Source organism: Oryx dammah, unplaced genomic scaffold (genome assembly GCF_014754425.2).
Source record: "Oryx dammah isolate SB20612 unplaced genomic scaffold, SCBI_Odam_1.1 HiC_scaffold_8, whole genome shotgun sequence".
NCBI lineage: Eukaryota > Metazoa > Chordata > Mammalia > Artiodactyla > Bovidae > Oryx > Oryx dammah.
The window spans coordinates 12,846,522-12,860,822 of record NW_024070192.1 but is presented as its reverse complement, the minus strand read 5'-3'; the positions used below and the strand labels follow the sequence as shown (position 1 = coordinate 12,860,822).

General features: G+C 51.8%; 1 protein-coding gene across 3 annotated transcripts in view; it reads left to right on the top strand.

The window, feature by feature from the left end:
• The window catches only part of B3GNTL1 (UDP-GlcNAc:betaGal beta-1,3-N-acetylglucosaminyltransferase like 1), a 104,635-nt gene extending 90,734 nt beyond the window's left edge, over positions 1 to 13,901 (top strand). For 2 of the 3 annotated variants that reach the window (XM_040244924.1, XM_040244926.1), the window contains 5 exons: positions 4,052 to 4,187; positions 4,307 to 4,375; positions 4,786 to 4,860; positions 12,060 to 12,164; positions 13,332 to 13,901. In XM_040244924.1, coding sequence (XP_040100858.1) covers positions 4,052 to 4,187; positions 4,307 to 4,375; positions 4,786 to 4,860; positions 12,060 to 12,140 — 361 coding nt within the window. In that variant the 3' untranslated portion in view covers positions 12,141 to 12,164; positions 13,332 to 13,901. Of the gene's footprint in view, positions 1 to 4,051; positions 4,188 to 4,306; positions 4,376 to 4,785; positions 4,861 to 12,059; positions 12,165 to 12,827 lie in introns of all 3 variants that reach the window. The other variant, XM_040244925.1, reaches the window with a different exon arrangement.
• Positions 13,902 to 14,301: the final 400 nt, after the last annotated feature.

Genomic DNA, 14,301 nt, shown 5'->3' with positions numbered 1-14,301 from the left:
AAGTGAAGTGGAGTCACTCAGTCGTGTCTGAGTCTTTGTGACCCCATGGACTGTAGCCTACCAGGCTCTGAGGAGCCTCTCAGTCCATGGAATTTTCCAGGCAAGAGTACTGGAGTGGGTTGCCATTTCCTTCTCCAGAATGCTAATCTTACATGAATTCCTTCAGGAAATAGAAGAGGATAAAGATCTATTGGGTGTTGGGAGGGAGGAGCTTCACACTTACTCCCTACGACTAGCATGACTCTGAAGTTTAAAATGCTACAAGAATATTACAGGAAAATAAAATTACAGACCAATATTCCTTATGAGAATAGGTGCAAAAAATCATTCACAAAATATTGCCAAGTCAAATTCAGAAATATGTGTGAAAGGATAACACATCATGAATACAATTCTGGTTTAACTCTTCAAAATCAATTAGTATGATTTGCTACAGTAAAAGAATAAAGGATAAAAATCACACAGCCCAATAGATGCAGAAAAAATAATTAACAAAATTCAATATCCCTTTATGGTTTTTAAAAAATCTCAGAAAACTAGAAATAGAAGAAAACTTTCTCAGTCTGATAGTATCTACACAAACCCATAACCTCATATTTAATAATTAAAGACTGAAAGCATTCCCTTCTAAGATCAGGAGGAAGTGATCTGATTATTCCTCCCACTACTTCTATTCAACATAGTAAGGGAAGTCAGTGCAGTAAAATCAGGAGAAGAACAGATACAAGCATTAGAAGGTGGAGGGAAAACTAGCATCATTTGTATCAATAGATGGCATGATTGTGTCTCATAGGAAATCAAAACCAATAGTATAGTGAGTTTTCCAGGACACAAATTCATAGACTTGCAATAAAACAATTGAAAAAAATGCAGTTTACAAAATGTACAATAACATCAATGATAAAATATTTTTAAGTGTAACAAAGTATAGCTCTTATCTGCTAAAATCCATTCCAAAAAATGCTGAGGGAAGTTAAAACCTATACAATAGGTCGATGGAGAGAGATACCACATTCGTGGATTGGAAGATTCATTCTTGTTTTTTTTTTTTTTCCCCCCACTTATCTTTGGCTGTGCTGGGTCTTGGTTGCTGCATACAGGCTTTATCTACCTGTGGCGGGTGGGGGCTGCTGTCTAGTCGCCGTGCACAGGCTTCTCATTGCAGTCGCTTCTCTGTGCAGAGCATGGGCTCTGGGACACGCAGGACTCAGTGGTTGAAGGGCGTGGACTCAGTGGCTGCAGTCTGCACTGTCGAGAGCTCAGGACCAGTAGCAGCGCACAGGCTTGGTTCCCCCGTGGCCTGTGGAATCTTCCCAGACCAAGGGTCGAACCTGTGTCCCTGCATCAGATTCTTAACCCCTGAACCACGAGGGAAATCCCAAGACACAGTATTGTTAACATCAGTTCTGCCCAAACTGATCTGTAGATTCAGTGCAATCCCTGTAAAAGTCCCGGCTGGCTTCTTTGTAGAAACTGAAAATCTGATTTTAAAATACACAAAAAAATCAGAGGACCTAGACTAGCCTAAATAATTTTGAAAAGAGCAAAATTTGAGGATCCATTGTGCCTGATTTTAAGACTCACTCTGAAGCTACACCAATCAGGAAAATGTATCAGTAGCATAAATGCAGAAATACATATCAGTGAAGCAGAGCAGAGAGTCCAGAAATAGACTCACAACTGATTTTCAACAAAGTCTCCAAAGGCATTCAATGGAAAAAGAAAAATATTTTGAACAAATGGATATGCATATGGAAAAAAAACTCACCCCCTTATTGAAGAATTAATTCTAAATGGCTTAGATGTAAAAATAGAAGTACTTAAATGATAAAGCTTCCAGAAGAAAACATCAGGGAATATCTTCACAACTCTGGGATAGGCAAACATTTATTAGAGAGGACACCAGATTCTTCAGCCATTTAAAACTTGACAAATCGAACTTCAAAATTAAAAACTTTTTGCTCCTAAAAAGACACCATTAGGAAAATGAGTAGACAAACCACAGACTGGGAGAAAATGTTCATATTTTATGTATCTCACAGAGGACAAGTGTAGAAACTATATTAAGAACCTCTACCACCGAAAAATAAAAATTTAATAAAAATAAGTAAAATTCTTGAATGGACATGACACTTCACAAATAATATATAAATGGGCAATTAGTCCATGAAAAGGTTTCATCATTATTATCAGAGAAATGAAAACTAACCTCTTCACACCCACTGGAAGGGTTAAAAGTAATGTCTGCAATTCCAAATCATGGGGAGGGTGTGGACCACCAGACATATTCATTGCTCTTGGGAGCGTATACATGGCGCATCCTCTCTCGAAAGTTGTTGGACCTTATTTTATTAATTAACACCTGCCCTGTGGCCTGGCAATTCCATGTCTAGGTGTTTATCCACGAGAAATGAATTAATTGCTCAACATTTCTCTATTAGCAGCCAAGAGCGGGAGCAACCCAGATGCCAGTCAGCAGGTGATCGATAAGCACTGCTATAACGGAGTACTGCTCAGCAGGAGAACAAACACTGATACCTGCCAGACCAGGATGAATATAAAATATATATATATATGTATGTATATATATGATTAGTAAGAGAAACCGGATACAAAAACACACATACTGTGGCTTCCACTTTTGCAACAGGCAGAACTAGTCCACAGTGACAAAAGCGAGACTGCTCTTCTCAGGGGAAGGAGGTACCAGAAACTTTCTGGGGTGATGGAAGTGCCCCACCTCTTGATAGGGGTGGGGGTTACCTGGATACGTGTTTGTCATAACCACCTGACTTGTATGTACACCTAAGCTCCTTGCTCTTATTCTATGTGAATTTCATTAACAATTATCCAACTGTCTGGCAAGTATATCTTCAGGGAAGTAACCACTTTCCCACCATCCATAAAATGGGAGTTGGAAACTCTATGTGAATAAAATGCAAAGATAGTTTTTCTGGACACAAGTCTTCTGCAGAGCTGAGAAGTGCTTGGGCACCCAAGATGCTCTGCAGGGCTAAGAAATGCCTGGACCTCTAGGATCTCTTCCACTGTCTCCTGAAGTTTCACATGTCCACGTGTTGAGCTGCTGTGAAGCAGGCTGATGCGGAGGCGGGTCTGTGGCGGCCCACCGCGCCTCGCCACGCTGTGCGCGTGTATCTGGGGGGCAGGTATCTGGCCAGATGGCTTGTGCCACACACATCCTCATCCTGTTTTCATGCGGTAAGTCTTTTATGCCAGGACTCTTCTCTTTTTGCAGCGTGAGGCTTTGCCACCCACAGTGTAAAAGAGGTGATCTCATGTTAGTTTCTGTGTCGGATTAAAGTCTTTGAGCAGCAAAACCTCACAGAGCAGCGAGCGCTAATTACACCTTCAGGCTTGTCAATAACTGAATTCCTTCAAAGTCTTTCCCCAAAAGCCCTATGAGAGGCTCCCTGAATCTTGTCCTTTACATTTTAAATTGAGAATGATCAACATTTATATCATTTAACAGTTTCACTATGAAATACTTCCAACAGCCAGAAGGCATGGAGGAATCGTCTTTAAGATGAAATTACCCATTTCCCCAAATCTGCATCTCCCAGGTTCCATTTCCTGGTGTCCCAAGTGGGAAGTTTATTTGCCACAGGACCCATTTCTTTATACTTTGACCATGTGTGATGTCCTCTAAACAGTATAGTTTGCCTCTTTGAAAATGTGATGTTGGTGGCACATTCTGCCTCATTCTTTCTGAAAGTGGCAGGTGCTGGACACCAGGGCAGCTGAGTCTCCCTTGGGCTCCTGTGCCTGGTGTCCCCCACATCTCTTGAGCACGTGGACATGAGCTGGGCATGTCCGAGGGTCCATGTGGGGCAAGGAGTGTGACCTCGTCATCCAGGCTCCTGGGTTCAGTCACTCAGCCAATAGCTGGAGCGCTGCCACTCCCCCCTGCCTCAACCCGGGCCCCAGACCAGGGGGACTTGTGGGGCGGGCTCCGGGTCGGGGAGGAAGGCCTGGGGCATCAGAGGCCCTGCGCTCCTGGCTCACACCCCTCACCCACCCCTCACCCCTGCAGGACCACCATCTGGGCCCACCGTGTCCGCTTCCTGGAAGAGCAGGCCCTGCCCCACTGGGCAACCTTCACCATCTGGAACGCGGGCCGGCAGGGCCGCCGGCTCTACCGCAGCCTGACGGCGGGCTCACAGCACAAGGTAGGGGCCTGCCCCTGCACCACCCCCCACCCCGCCCCAGCCCCATCCCACCCCCCACCATGCCCGTCAGGCAGCACTAACCCCGCTGCCCCTGAGGCTGTGTCCTGTGTCCTTCCCAGGTGGCTGCCTTCTGCGACGTGGATGAGAACAAGATCCGAAAGGGCTTCTACTGCTACGAGGACTCTCAGGTGCGGGCCCCCCACCCCCCCGCCTGGGAGCCATCCAGGCCTTTTGAGTAGACACTACCCAGAACCTTCCTCCTAGGGAAAGGCCATCTGAGCCCGGATAGCTGCCAGGCTTGGCAGAGGCAGCCCCCAGGCTCCTGGAGTCTTCTAGGACCCCAGAAGGCCCCTGTGCCTGCCCTCTGCTGCCCCCAGCCCCACTGAAGATGCTATTCACAGGCCTGGGTCTGTCTGCTGCCTGCCTCGGGAGTCCTGGGGCAGCTGTCGATGGCTGGGCCAGGGTGTTGGGGAGCAGGTCCAGTCCTGGGTCTGGCCGTGGTCCTGGTGCCCATCTGAGGGTGTCAAACTGTAAACAGGGCAGATGTGGGGGAGCAGGGAGCAACATGGGGCAGCCCATGACCCTCCTCTCCTCTCAGGAAAGGCCCAAGCCCCGGATCCCAGTCCTGCACTTCCGAGCTGCACGGCCACCCTTTGTTATCTGCGTGAAGCTGGTGAGTATCAGCTCTCCTCCCACGTGTGGCTAGGACAGCCCCAGGGTCAGGTAGTATGGTGTGTCCACCAGGAGGGCATGGGCTAGGATGGCAGGTGGCAACCACCACTCTGGGGGTGGAGGGCAGGAGGGTGGCCTGCATGGGGGTGGGGATGGGAACAACAGGGCCACCTCCAGCCAGGCCCAGGGTGTCGGGGAGGCGGCGGTGCCCCATAAAGCAGGCTGCATTTCCCACGAGAGCTGCAAGGGACGAGGCTGCCCAGCTGCACCCGTGTGGCCCTGCGCATGCGCCCACTGGTTGACCAGCGTCCTGGCGGTTTTCTCCATCACACCCTCACCTTTTCTCCCTATTTGCGGCCGCATGGGACAGGTGCTTGTTTCTTGGCTCCAGATTGGACACTGGGGTCCCACAGGGAGGCTATGAGCTGGGTCCTTGAACTACCCTCTCCCTGTGGGGGTCTCATCCCGGTGTGTGAGTTTCCATCACGAAGCCCGCTGGTGGGCTCTGGCGATGGCAACCTTCTCTTAGCTTTGGAGCCGTCAGCCACCTGGCCTGCCCGTCTCTTCTCCTTGGTTTCCTCCTTGGTCGACTGGTGTTCAGCACATTTTCTCTGAACAATAAGACAAGTTATGACTTGTCTTTTCACAGGTTCTTCCCAGAAAAACTTACTTTTAACACAGAACATTTATCAGCTTTTCTCATGATGAACACTTCTAGTGTCCCCCCGTTTTGGAAATTCCTCCTTGTGGTCAGAAAGATAGTCACAGATGCAAGTGTAAAGTGTCCTTAACCCACCTGGACTGTGGGGCCGGTCCTGTGGGCTCGTGTAGGGTGGGGCTGCCCCAAAGTGTCCCCGGTGAGGGGGGGGGCCAGTGGTGGGTGAGTGAGCAGGGCCCTGTGCTGTGCCCTGGGGACGTGGGACGGTGCACAGATGTGCACACAGGCGGCTGCTTCCAGCCTCTGAGGTTGGAACTTCAGTAACCAGGGTGCCAGGCCCGAGGCCTTCCTGGAGGCAGTGGCTTTTGCAAAAGGGAGGCAGTGTTCATTCAACAGTTAGGCAACAGCAGCAGGAAAGCGAGCAGGACCCGCCTCTCACCCCCACCTCAAGTGCAGACACTCGCTGAGTCTTGGGCTCAGGGAGCCCATGGGCCCGCACACACTTTCACAGCAAAGGTGGCCCACTCCGTGTGTACACAGCGGACAAGCCCGTGGAGGGCACCGGAGAAAGGAGAACCCTCCGCTGGCGACTGGCTTTAAGATGCCAGGCCTCCTCCTGGACCTCCTTCTGCACTGTAACATTACCCCCAGCTTCTACGTGCGGTTTACTGTGTGCTCCAGGGGTCCCCCGGACCGGCCAGTGCCGCCCACGCTGACGGGGACGTTGCTTCCCTGAGGCGGTGCTCCCGCGGGGCTCAAGCTGACATGGGGGAGCATTGCAGTGTGTTGGTCAGGTGGGGGTCACGTGCGGGGCTGGAGCACAGGCTGGGCATCCCTATTCTTCCCATCACTCAAAGCACCGCTGTGGTGAAGTCACCCAACTGTTGGGAGAGCGGGTGTGGGGACAGGCTGAGCCCAGGAGCCTGGTGCAGGGAGTGGCCTCAGAGTGCCAGCTGGTCCCACGTGGCCAGGCCCAGCCCTGGGCTCCAGCCCCACAGAAGCTGCCAGGCCATAGAGGTGAGGTTCCCACTGCCAGTTGGTGACTTTGCACCACGGGTGAGCTGAACACGTGGACCAGGACAGAACTTCAGGGGCACAAGAGGCTTTGTCAGTCTGAACAAGGCCATGTGAACATTGGGTCCAATTTCCATGGGATGTGTATTCAGTTTTCTCGGACACAGACCTGCGGTGGAATCGCTGGTCTTGGGGCAACTTACCTCTACCCATCACCCAGAAGTCCCAGTTTCTCACATCCTCTCCCACCTCGTGACATGTGTGTTCATCACAGTTGTCCTGGTGGGTGACATGGCTCTCACGGTGGTTGTGATTTGTGTCTGACAACAGTGAACTCAACAGCTTCTTTCATGGGCTCGTTAGACATTTCTGTCTCCTCTGGAGAACTGTCTGTCCAAGTCCTTTCCCCATTTTCTGCTCAAGTTGTCTTTTAATCGAGTCCTGAGAGTTCTATATAGTTCTAGATTCAAATCCCCGATCAGATGCTTCGGCAAGTTTTTTCCTACTCCGTGAGCTGTCTTTTCACTCTCTTAATGGTGTCCTTTGGTGCACAGAAGTGCTTAACTTTGACAAAGTCCATTTTATCAATTTTTAAAGAATACTGTTTTTGGCTGGGTTGGGTCTTGCTTGTAGCCTGTGGGATCTCTTGTGGTGGAACCTAGGCTCAACAGTTGCAGCAGGCAGGCTTAGTCGCCCACGACCTTAGTTCCCCAGCTAGGAACTGAACTCAGATCCCCTGTCTTGGAAGGCAATTTCTCAACCACTAGACCACCAGGGATGGCCCCATTTTATCTATTTTAAATCTGACTGCTCCTGTTTGGTGTCACAGCTAAGAAAACAGCGCCCAATCCGGGGTCATGAAGACTCACCCCTGTGCTTTCTTCTAAGGGTTATGGTCTCTGCTCCTTCATTTAGCTCTTGGACCCGTTTTGAGTTGATGTTTGTGTGTGGGCTCAGTAGGGGCCAGTTTCATGCTTTTGCCAGTGGCTGTGCAGTGACAGTCCCGGGGCCAGGTGGCCAGATGGCTCCAGTCCCAACCTGTCACCCTGAGGTTTTCTTGTTAGACTGTTTGCCAGGTTCAACCTGTTATTTAACTAACACTGTATAGCAAACTATAAACTTAGCCCCAAACAGCACACATTTCTTATCACCTCACGTTTCCGTGGGTCAGAGGTCCAGGCGCCACAAGTGAGTGCCGGCTTCGGGTGGGAGTGGTGGGGCCTGCCGGGGCGCCCGCTCACTGGGAGGCTCACGTGCAGCACGTTTGCTTCCAGACTCTCGTGGTCACTGGCAGCCATCAGAGCTCAAGGATGTGGGCCAAGGGCCTCAGTGCTTTGCTGGCTGTTTGCTACCCGTCCCCACTCCCCCCATGATGGTAGCTTATTCTGTGAAAGCCAACAAGGGGCTGGGTCTGTAGCAAGACACCCGTCCCAGCAATGCATGACATCATGGAGGTGACACGCTAGAAGCAGGGCTTCCACAGGCTGCGGGCGCTGAGTCAGGGTCACAGCTTTCTGGGGCCTGACACAGGGACACTCACTGCTCCTGAGGCCCTCACCCACCTGGTCTTGTTTGAAAGCAGTTTCCTGAGAGGCCAAGAGAAGCGATGTACCAAGTTGCCAGGGACACTGGATGGATGATGATAGGGTTGCAAGAAGCAGTTGTAACGTGAAAACTTAAACTATACACAGACGATACCTAACTTTTCAAAGAAGATGGGTTCTCTTAAGGGTCTACTTCTCAGGGACCCAAAATAGCCATGAAGCAGACACCCCCACCCACGCAAACCTTCCCTGGGGAGCAGATGTTGGGTGGGGAGGGAGCACCGTTCCCGTCCCGCCCCCTGCTCTGTGCCTTTGGAGGGTCCAGAGACAGAAAGGCAAACACAACGTGTGATTTTTTTTTTTTTTTTTTTTTGGCCACACGACGTGGTGTGCAGGGTCCTCCTCAGCCAGGGACAGAAGCCTTGCCCCCTGCACTCTGTGTGTGTTTTAAATCAACATCAGCATGCTGTACATACTTATTCTGTATTTTGTTTTTTCACTTGATGGTATATCTTGGAGTTAATTCCACATAAACCCACTGGCGCCACCTAACCCTGTCGTGCTCACCTTCACCATGAAGGGAGCTTTCCAGCACATTCGGCCAAAGCATTGAGCCCCAACTCCCCCAACCTGCGATCAAGGCAGATTCTAGCCTTGTTTCTTCATCGTTGTTTCCTAAAAAGATTAAAAGCTTTAAAAAGAAAACTACCCAAACAACACTATCTCACCCTAAATTTTCAGATATCCCATCAGTGTTGAAATCTGCCTTGTAGGCGTCTTTTATCTTTTCACATTTGTGTGCTGGAATGCAGACCCGAGGTAACCTCCATCTCCCTCTTGCGACCTGTTTGTTGACGAAACCGGCTTGTGGTGTAAAGTGTTTCTAGGGGCTTAGGTCCAGGGTTCCTTTTGTCGGCAGGAACACCTCCTTCACTGCTGGCTAGAGGAGCTTCTGAGGGAATCACGTCCCTCGTCCTAAAAATATCTGCATCCTACTCAATTATATGGATGTTTCATACATTTATTATCCAGATATTATCTATTATTATCTTACAGAAAAGGTATAGAATGTAGCATCTTGCAGAAAAACCCCAAAGACCTTTTTGGCCAACCCAATACTTACTGATGTAGCTTTAGGCCATTTTTATTCTTTGCTGTTAGAAATAACGCCGCATATCTTTATATATGCATAATTTTGCTCAAGTGGCTACATGCTTGGGAGAAATGTTTGAAAGATGCTGGTCAACGAGCATGCCCGCCATCAGCCATGAGACCAGCCATTCCGTCCCTGGAGGCTGAGCTAGTTTACACCCCGACCCGGGACCCTTCTCCAGTGGGACCCGATGTCCCGTCTTTGCAAGCTGCTGCTCAGAAACAGTAAGGCCGTGGTTCCAACCGGCGATGTCATGTCGTGGGTAAGGAGGGCGTCTCATCACGTTCGTAGTCATCTCTGTTCCCTTTGGTACATTATCCTTTGCACTGGCCCGTTTCTCTATTGGTCTCTGATTTTCTTTATATAGCAACAAAAACCAACCACTGTCTGTGAAGTGCTGCAGATTCTTCTGTGCCATTTGACTAAATTTGTATCTTTCGCCACTTGGAAGTTTTTTATTCAGGTATAGTCAAAATAATTTTTCCTTTTAAGGCTTTTAGATGTTTTATTCATTCTAAGACAATCATTCCTCATTATGAAATTTTATAAAAACATTATCTAAGTCTGGTCCTCAGACTCCGGTATTTTCCTTATATCTTCGATACAACTGGAATTTACTGCGTTACGGAGACTGTTTCTTTCCATGAGGATCCTCAGTTGTCCCCACGTCGCTTGGTGAGACGCCCGGCTTTGCCTGTCAGCAAGTGCCATCTTTGTGTGTCAGCTATGAATGTGTACTGGGAGCTACTTCTGGAGGCCTGGCCTTTTTCTACTGATCTGTCTGCTTCGCATCACTACTGACTGTAGCTTTATAATGTTCACCACCGAGTGCAGCTAGTTCATTATTCTTTTTAGAACTTTTCTCACATTTCTTCCACTTACTCTTCAAGGCTGTGCCAGGTCTTAGCTGCAGCACGTGGGATCTAGTTCCCTGACCAAGGATCGAACCCAGGACACGTACACTGGCAGTGTGGAGTCTTAGCCAGTGAACCATCAGGGAAGTCCCTCTCACATTTTTCTTTGATAAACTTTATTGTGAACTTTTCACACCTTTTGGAGATGGCCAAAGTGTGGCCTGTCAGCTGCATCTGTAAATACAGTTTTACCAGAACAGAGGCAACAAAGGTGTAAATACGAACCACCTGCCCTTTAAAAAAACTGCAGCATTTGTTCCAGAACCTGCCGCACAGTTTAAGATGAGCAGCCATTCCCCCAGCACTGCCTGGTTCTGTGGTTCGTACTTTCTCAGCTAGTCCTTCCAGTCGGAGGGTGTGGTCCTGGCTTGTGTGATGGAGTCGGCTGTGTTCTCTGGGGTCCGGCCTCCACATCATGCTAGAGGCCAGCTGTTTTCTTCCCGTTGGTGGTGTGGGATCCAGCCATGGGCGTCACACCAGAGCTTCATGTGGAGGGTCCTGACTGCTGTCCTCGGCTTGTGGGGTGGCCACATCTTCTACTTTGCTAGACAACGCCTAGGGAGTGGCCAGGCCAGGGGACAAACCTGGAGGCAGGGGCAGTTCCGAGGCCCCGCAGCTAGATGGTGGGGTTCATTTCTGTCTAATCATCGGCAAGGCTGAGACCTTTCCCACAGCAGGGGTGTGGATTTCCTCCCCTGACGTTTCTGACCAGCTTGTCTACGGGATTGTGTTTCATGACCTGTAGAAGTCCCCTGTACCCTCTGGGTTCTCGTCCTTGTTGGTTTTATGTCTGACGTTTCTGTTGTCTTAAGGAAGTCTGTCCACTCATGGAAGCATCTAACTTGAACAGTTTTGTGAAGTTAGTCCCCTCTCCAGGTCAGGGACGGGCCTGCCTGCCCAGTGGCCCCTTTATCAACCCAGGTCTGTGACCGGGCTGGCCCTGAACCCACATGTGTTTCCTTTGAAAACTGGAGATAATGGGAGGAGAAAAGGGGGGCTGAGACCAGGCAGCCTGTAGAGAACAGAATGTGGAAATTCCAGTTGTTTTCCAGGTAGAACGGTTTCCATTCAAATACTTCTAGCAAAACTTAGGTAATAGCAGTAGTTGCAGAAACGGCCAAGGACAAGGGGGAGCCTCCATGTGGGGTCCCAGGAGAGGTGACACCCAACGGGAGGAACGTGGTGGTCAGGTCACCCCTCCCACGTTCTGCTAGAGATGCCCCACTCTGCTGGTTATGGAGGCAGGAGGGAACCTGGCAGGTGGCGCTGGGACGAAAGACAGGTGCCTGCAGGCGTCTCCCCAAACCCACTGTGGCCCACACGGGAGGTCTGGGGATTCACAGGGTGAACCAGGCAGGCTCGGCCGAAGGGTTTTGGACCACCGAGTCCTGCACCAGCAAGGTCCCAGGGCAGATGTGGGCGGAGCCTGCCTCCTGCAGGGCCACAGCTTGTCACAGCCATGGGGACAGGCCTGGGGTAGGAAGGGCTCTGCTTGCAGCTGGTTGTGGAGTCACAGGCTCTGTCCCCTGGGCCGCCTCCCACCTGTGGCCCCTGCGGAGGGCGTAGGGGGTGGGGCAGGGGGACATCAGAGAGACCCTGGGATCAAGTCAGGACCAGGAAAGCTGGCTCTGTCCTGGACCCAGGCATGAGTGAATGGGACTGCCCACGTGAGCCTCACCTGAGTCCCTGGGGGTGGGTCAGCCACTACCTGCAGTGGGAGGGCCAAGGGCATGGTGGGTGGAAGCCCCTCAGAGGACCCCCCTACCCCTCATCTCCCTGGTGACCAGTGAGATACAGTGGCCAGCGGATTCTCTTTGGGCCCCTCCCTCCTCTCAGCCGTGGAACACGAGTTCATAGGGAGTTCCTTGGGGTCCCCAGGGCAGGCTGGATAGAGCTGACCTGTCGCTCCTCCCACAGGACCTCACGGGGGGTGCATTTGAGGACAACCTAAGGTCACTGAACCTGCAGGAGGGCCGGGACTTCCTTCACTTCAGCTGACGGACCCGTGGCAGCTGCTCCCAGGTACGTACGAGGCCCCCACATGCATGTGGGGGGTGGTGCCCAGATGTCCCACAAACCCCACTCACCAAGAGGGTGCTCGGTGTTTTTACCAGGCATGTTTTAAGTCTGGTCTGCGCCCCACCATGTATTTCTGACATGTGTCCACACGTGTGTACACACAGACCAAGACCCGGAGCAGCTCCTCTGCTTGGGGCAGGGGCTTGGCTGCCCACCACGGCCTCAGCATCCCTCGCATCAGTGGCACCAGCAGCTGGTACTGGTCACTCCCAGCTCCCCATGGCCACGAACCTCAATGCCCGCCTCGTTCCCAGCTTGGGTCTGTGTGGGGTCAGACTGCGTTAGAGACGTAGGGCTGGACGAGGCCCCCTGGGGGACAGAGGCTGTGCGCTGACGCTCATCCAGTGGAGAGTCAGCCCCTCTCTGGGTGCGGCGGAGACCTGGGTGGGGGAAGGGAGAGGCCCACAGGGCCTGGCAGGGGCCGCAGGTGTGAGTGGGCAGGGGAGTGCCTCTTTCTCTGGTTGGTCCTGTGTTGGAGGTGTGACCAGAACTGGGGAAGTAACAGTTCTGACCACGTCCTGGCCACTGGGGGTCCGCAGCTACAGCGGTCCTGAGTTGAGAATGGCCTGGCACTGCCCATTTCTCCATTTGGTCTCTTGGTCTCAGGAGCCCAGTGGTTCTTCCCTGAAGGTGATGCTGGTGCCACTTGGCTTGTCTCCTTGATCCAAGAGAAAATCATCAACGTGTTGAATTGTTAGAATATTTAGCAACAACCAGTTTTGATGACATCATCATTGATGCCGGAGTGAGTGATGACTCCCAGGGATGGAGCCCTGCCCTAATAGATCACATGAACGAGGCGATAACTCCCGGCTCCAAGGAGGGTCAAGAGGGCTTGAACAACCGGGAGTGGCCGCATTGTGAGGCCACATCTGGGTCGGAATTCCCAGCCTCGGTGATTAAAGCACTGGGGTCTCTTTGTGCAGAGGGCCTTGGAAGACCCTTCACAAAATACAAAGGTGTCAGAGGCAGGAGAACTGGTGTTCTGGCCACAGGGGTCTAAAACCTAAAATTGTGTGTATTCATACTGCTGCTGCTGTTGTCAAAATTCTACGCGCTTTTGAAATCCACACAGAAGCTGTTATTCTGTTACGTGGTCACTGTTTCCAGGAATCTGCCTGAAGATGTTTTTGTCATTAAAACTGGGAGGGGCTCCCACTGGCATCGAGGTTGTTGCTAAATATTCTGCGACACACAGGACAGTTCCCACAGCAGTTACTCAACCTCAGATGGCAACAGTGCAGACTGGGAACCAGCTGGGCACCAGGGAGGTCTGCTGAGCCCACAGGGTCCTGTTTGTTCCGAGCAGGCGCGGGCCGGCTGGGGCGGGCTGAGTCCACATGGCCCCTACGCGTCCCACGAGAGGCAGTTTGTCCTGTGGCCCAGGTGGAGTGGCGCCGTCCTGGCCTGACGGTTGTGCCTCACATGTTCTCACCTGTCCATCCACATCTCTGCTGCATCCAGACCTCACCCCGGGAGGCAGCAGGCGGGAGGGCCCGAACCCCCCGGCCACACAAGTGCCCAGGTGGGGAACCTTTACGCGCATTGGCCTCTGGACAGGCCCGCGTTGAGTGCCAGCCCGCGTGGAGAGAAGCCGCCTGTCTTTGCTTCACAAACCCCGAGTGTGGACCCCACTCAGGACAAGTGGAAAAAAGGTACAGACCATGTGGTTCTTCCACTTCCTGGTGAAGCTGCCGACCACACCCTGTTTCAGTGCGGGGTCTGGGCTACCGTCACAAGTCCCCTGTGCAGGTGAAACTGGTCCCCGCAGCATTCAAAACAGTGTCAGCTCCGACTGAACAAAAACCACACCAAGGCAGGTGACTCGCGACGGCTGTGTGCACTGGATGCTAGAACAGGGTGATGGGGGAAGACGGTACCACACGACCCCTCAGCAGCCCCCGCACAAGGACCCGGAGCAGGTACCCACTCCCACCCCGAGGCGTGGCGCCTTCTCTGCCCTGTGATCTGACATTAAATGTGAGTCTCCTAGAGCCGGTCAGCGGGTAAAACCAAGCCCAGCAAGGCCATGGGGGGGCTGCAGCCGGTCTCTCCAGGCCTGTGCTCCCGGGCACCCCTC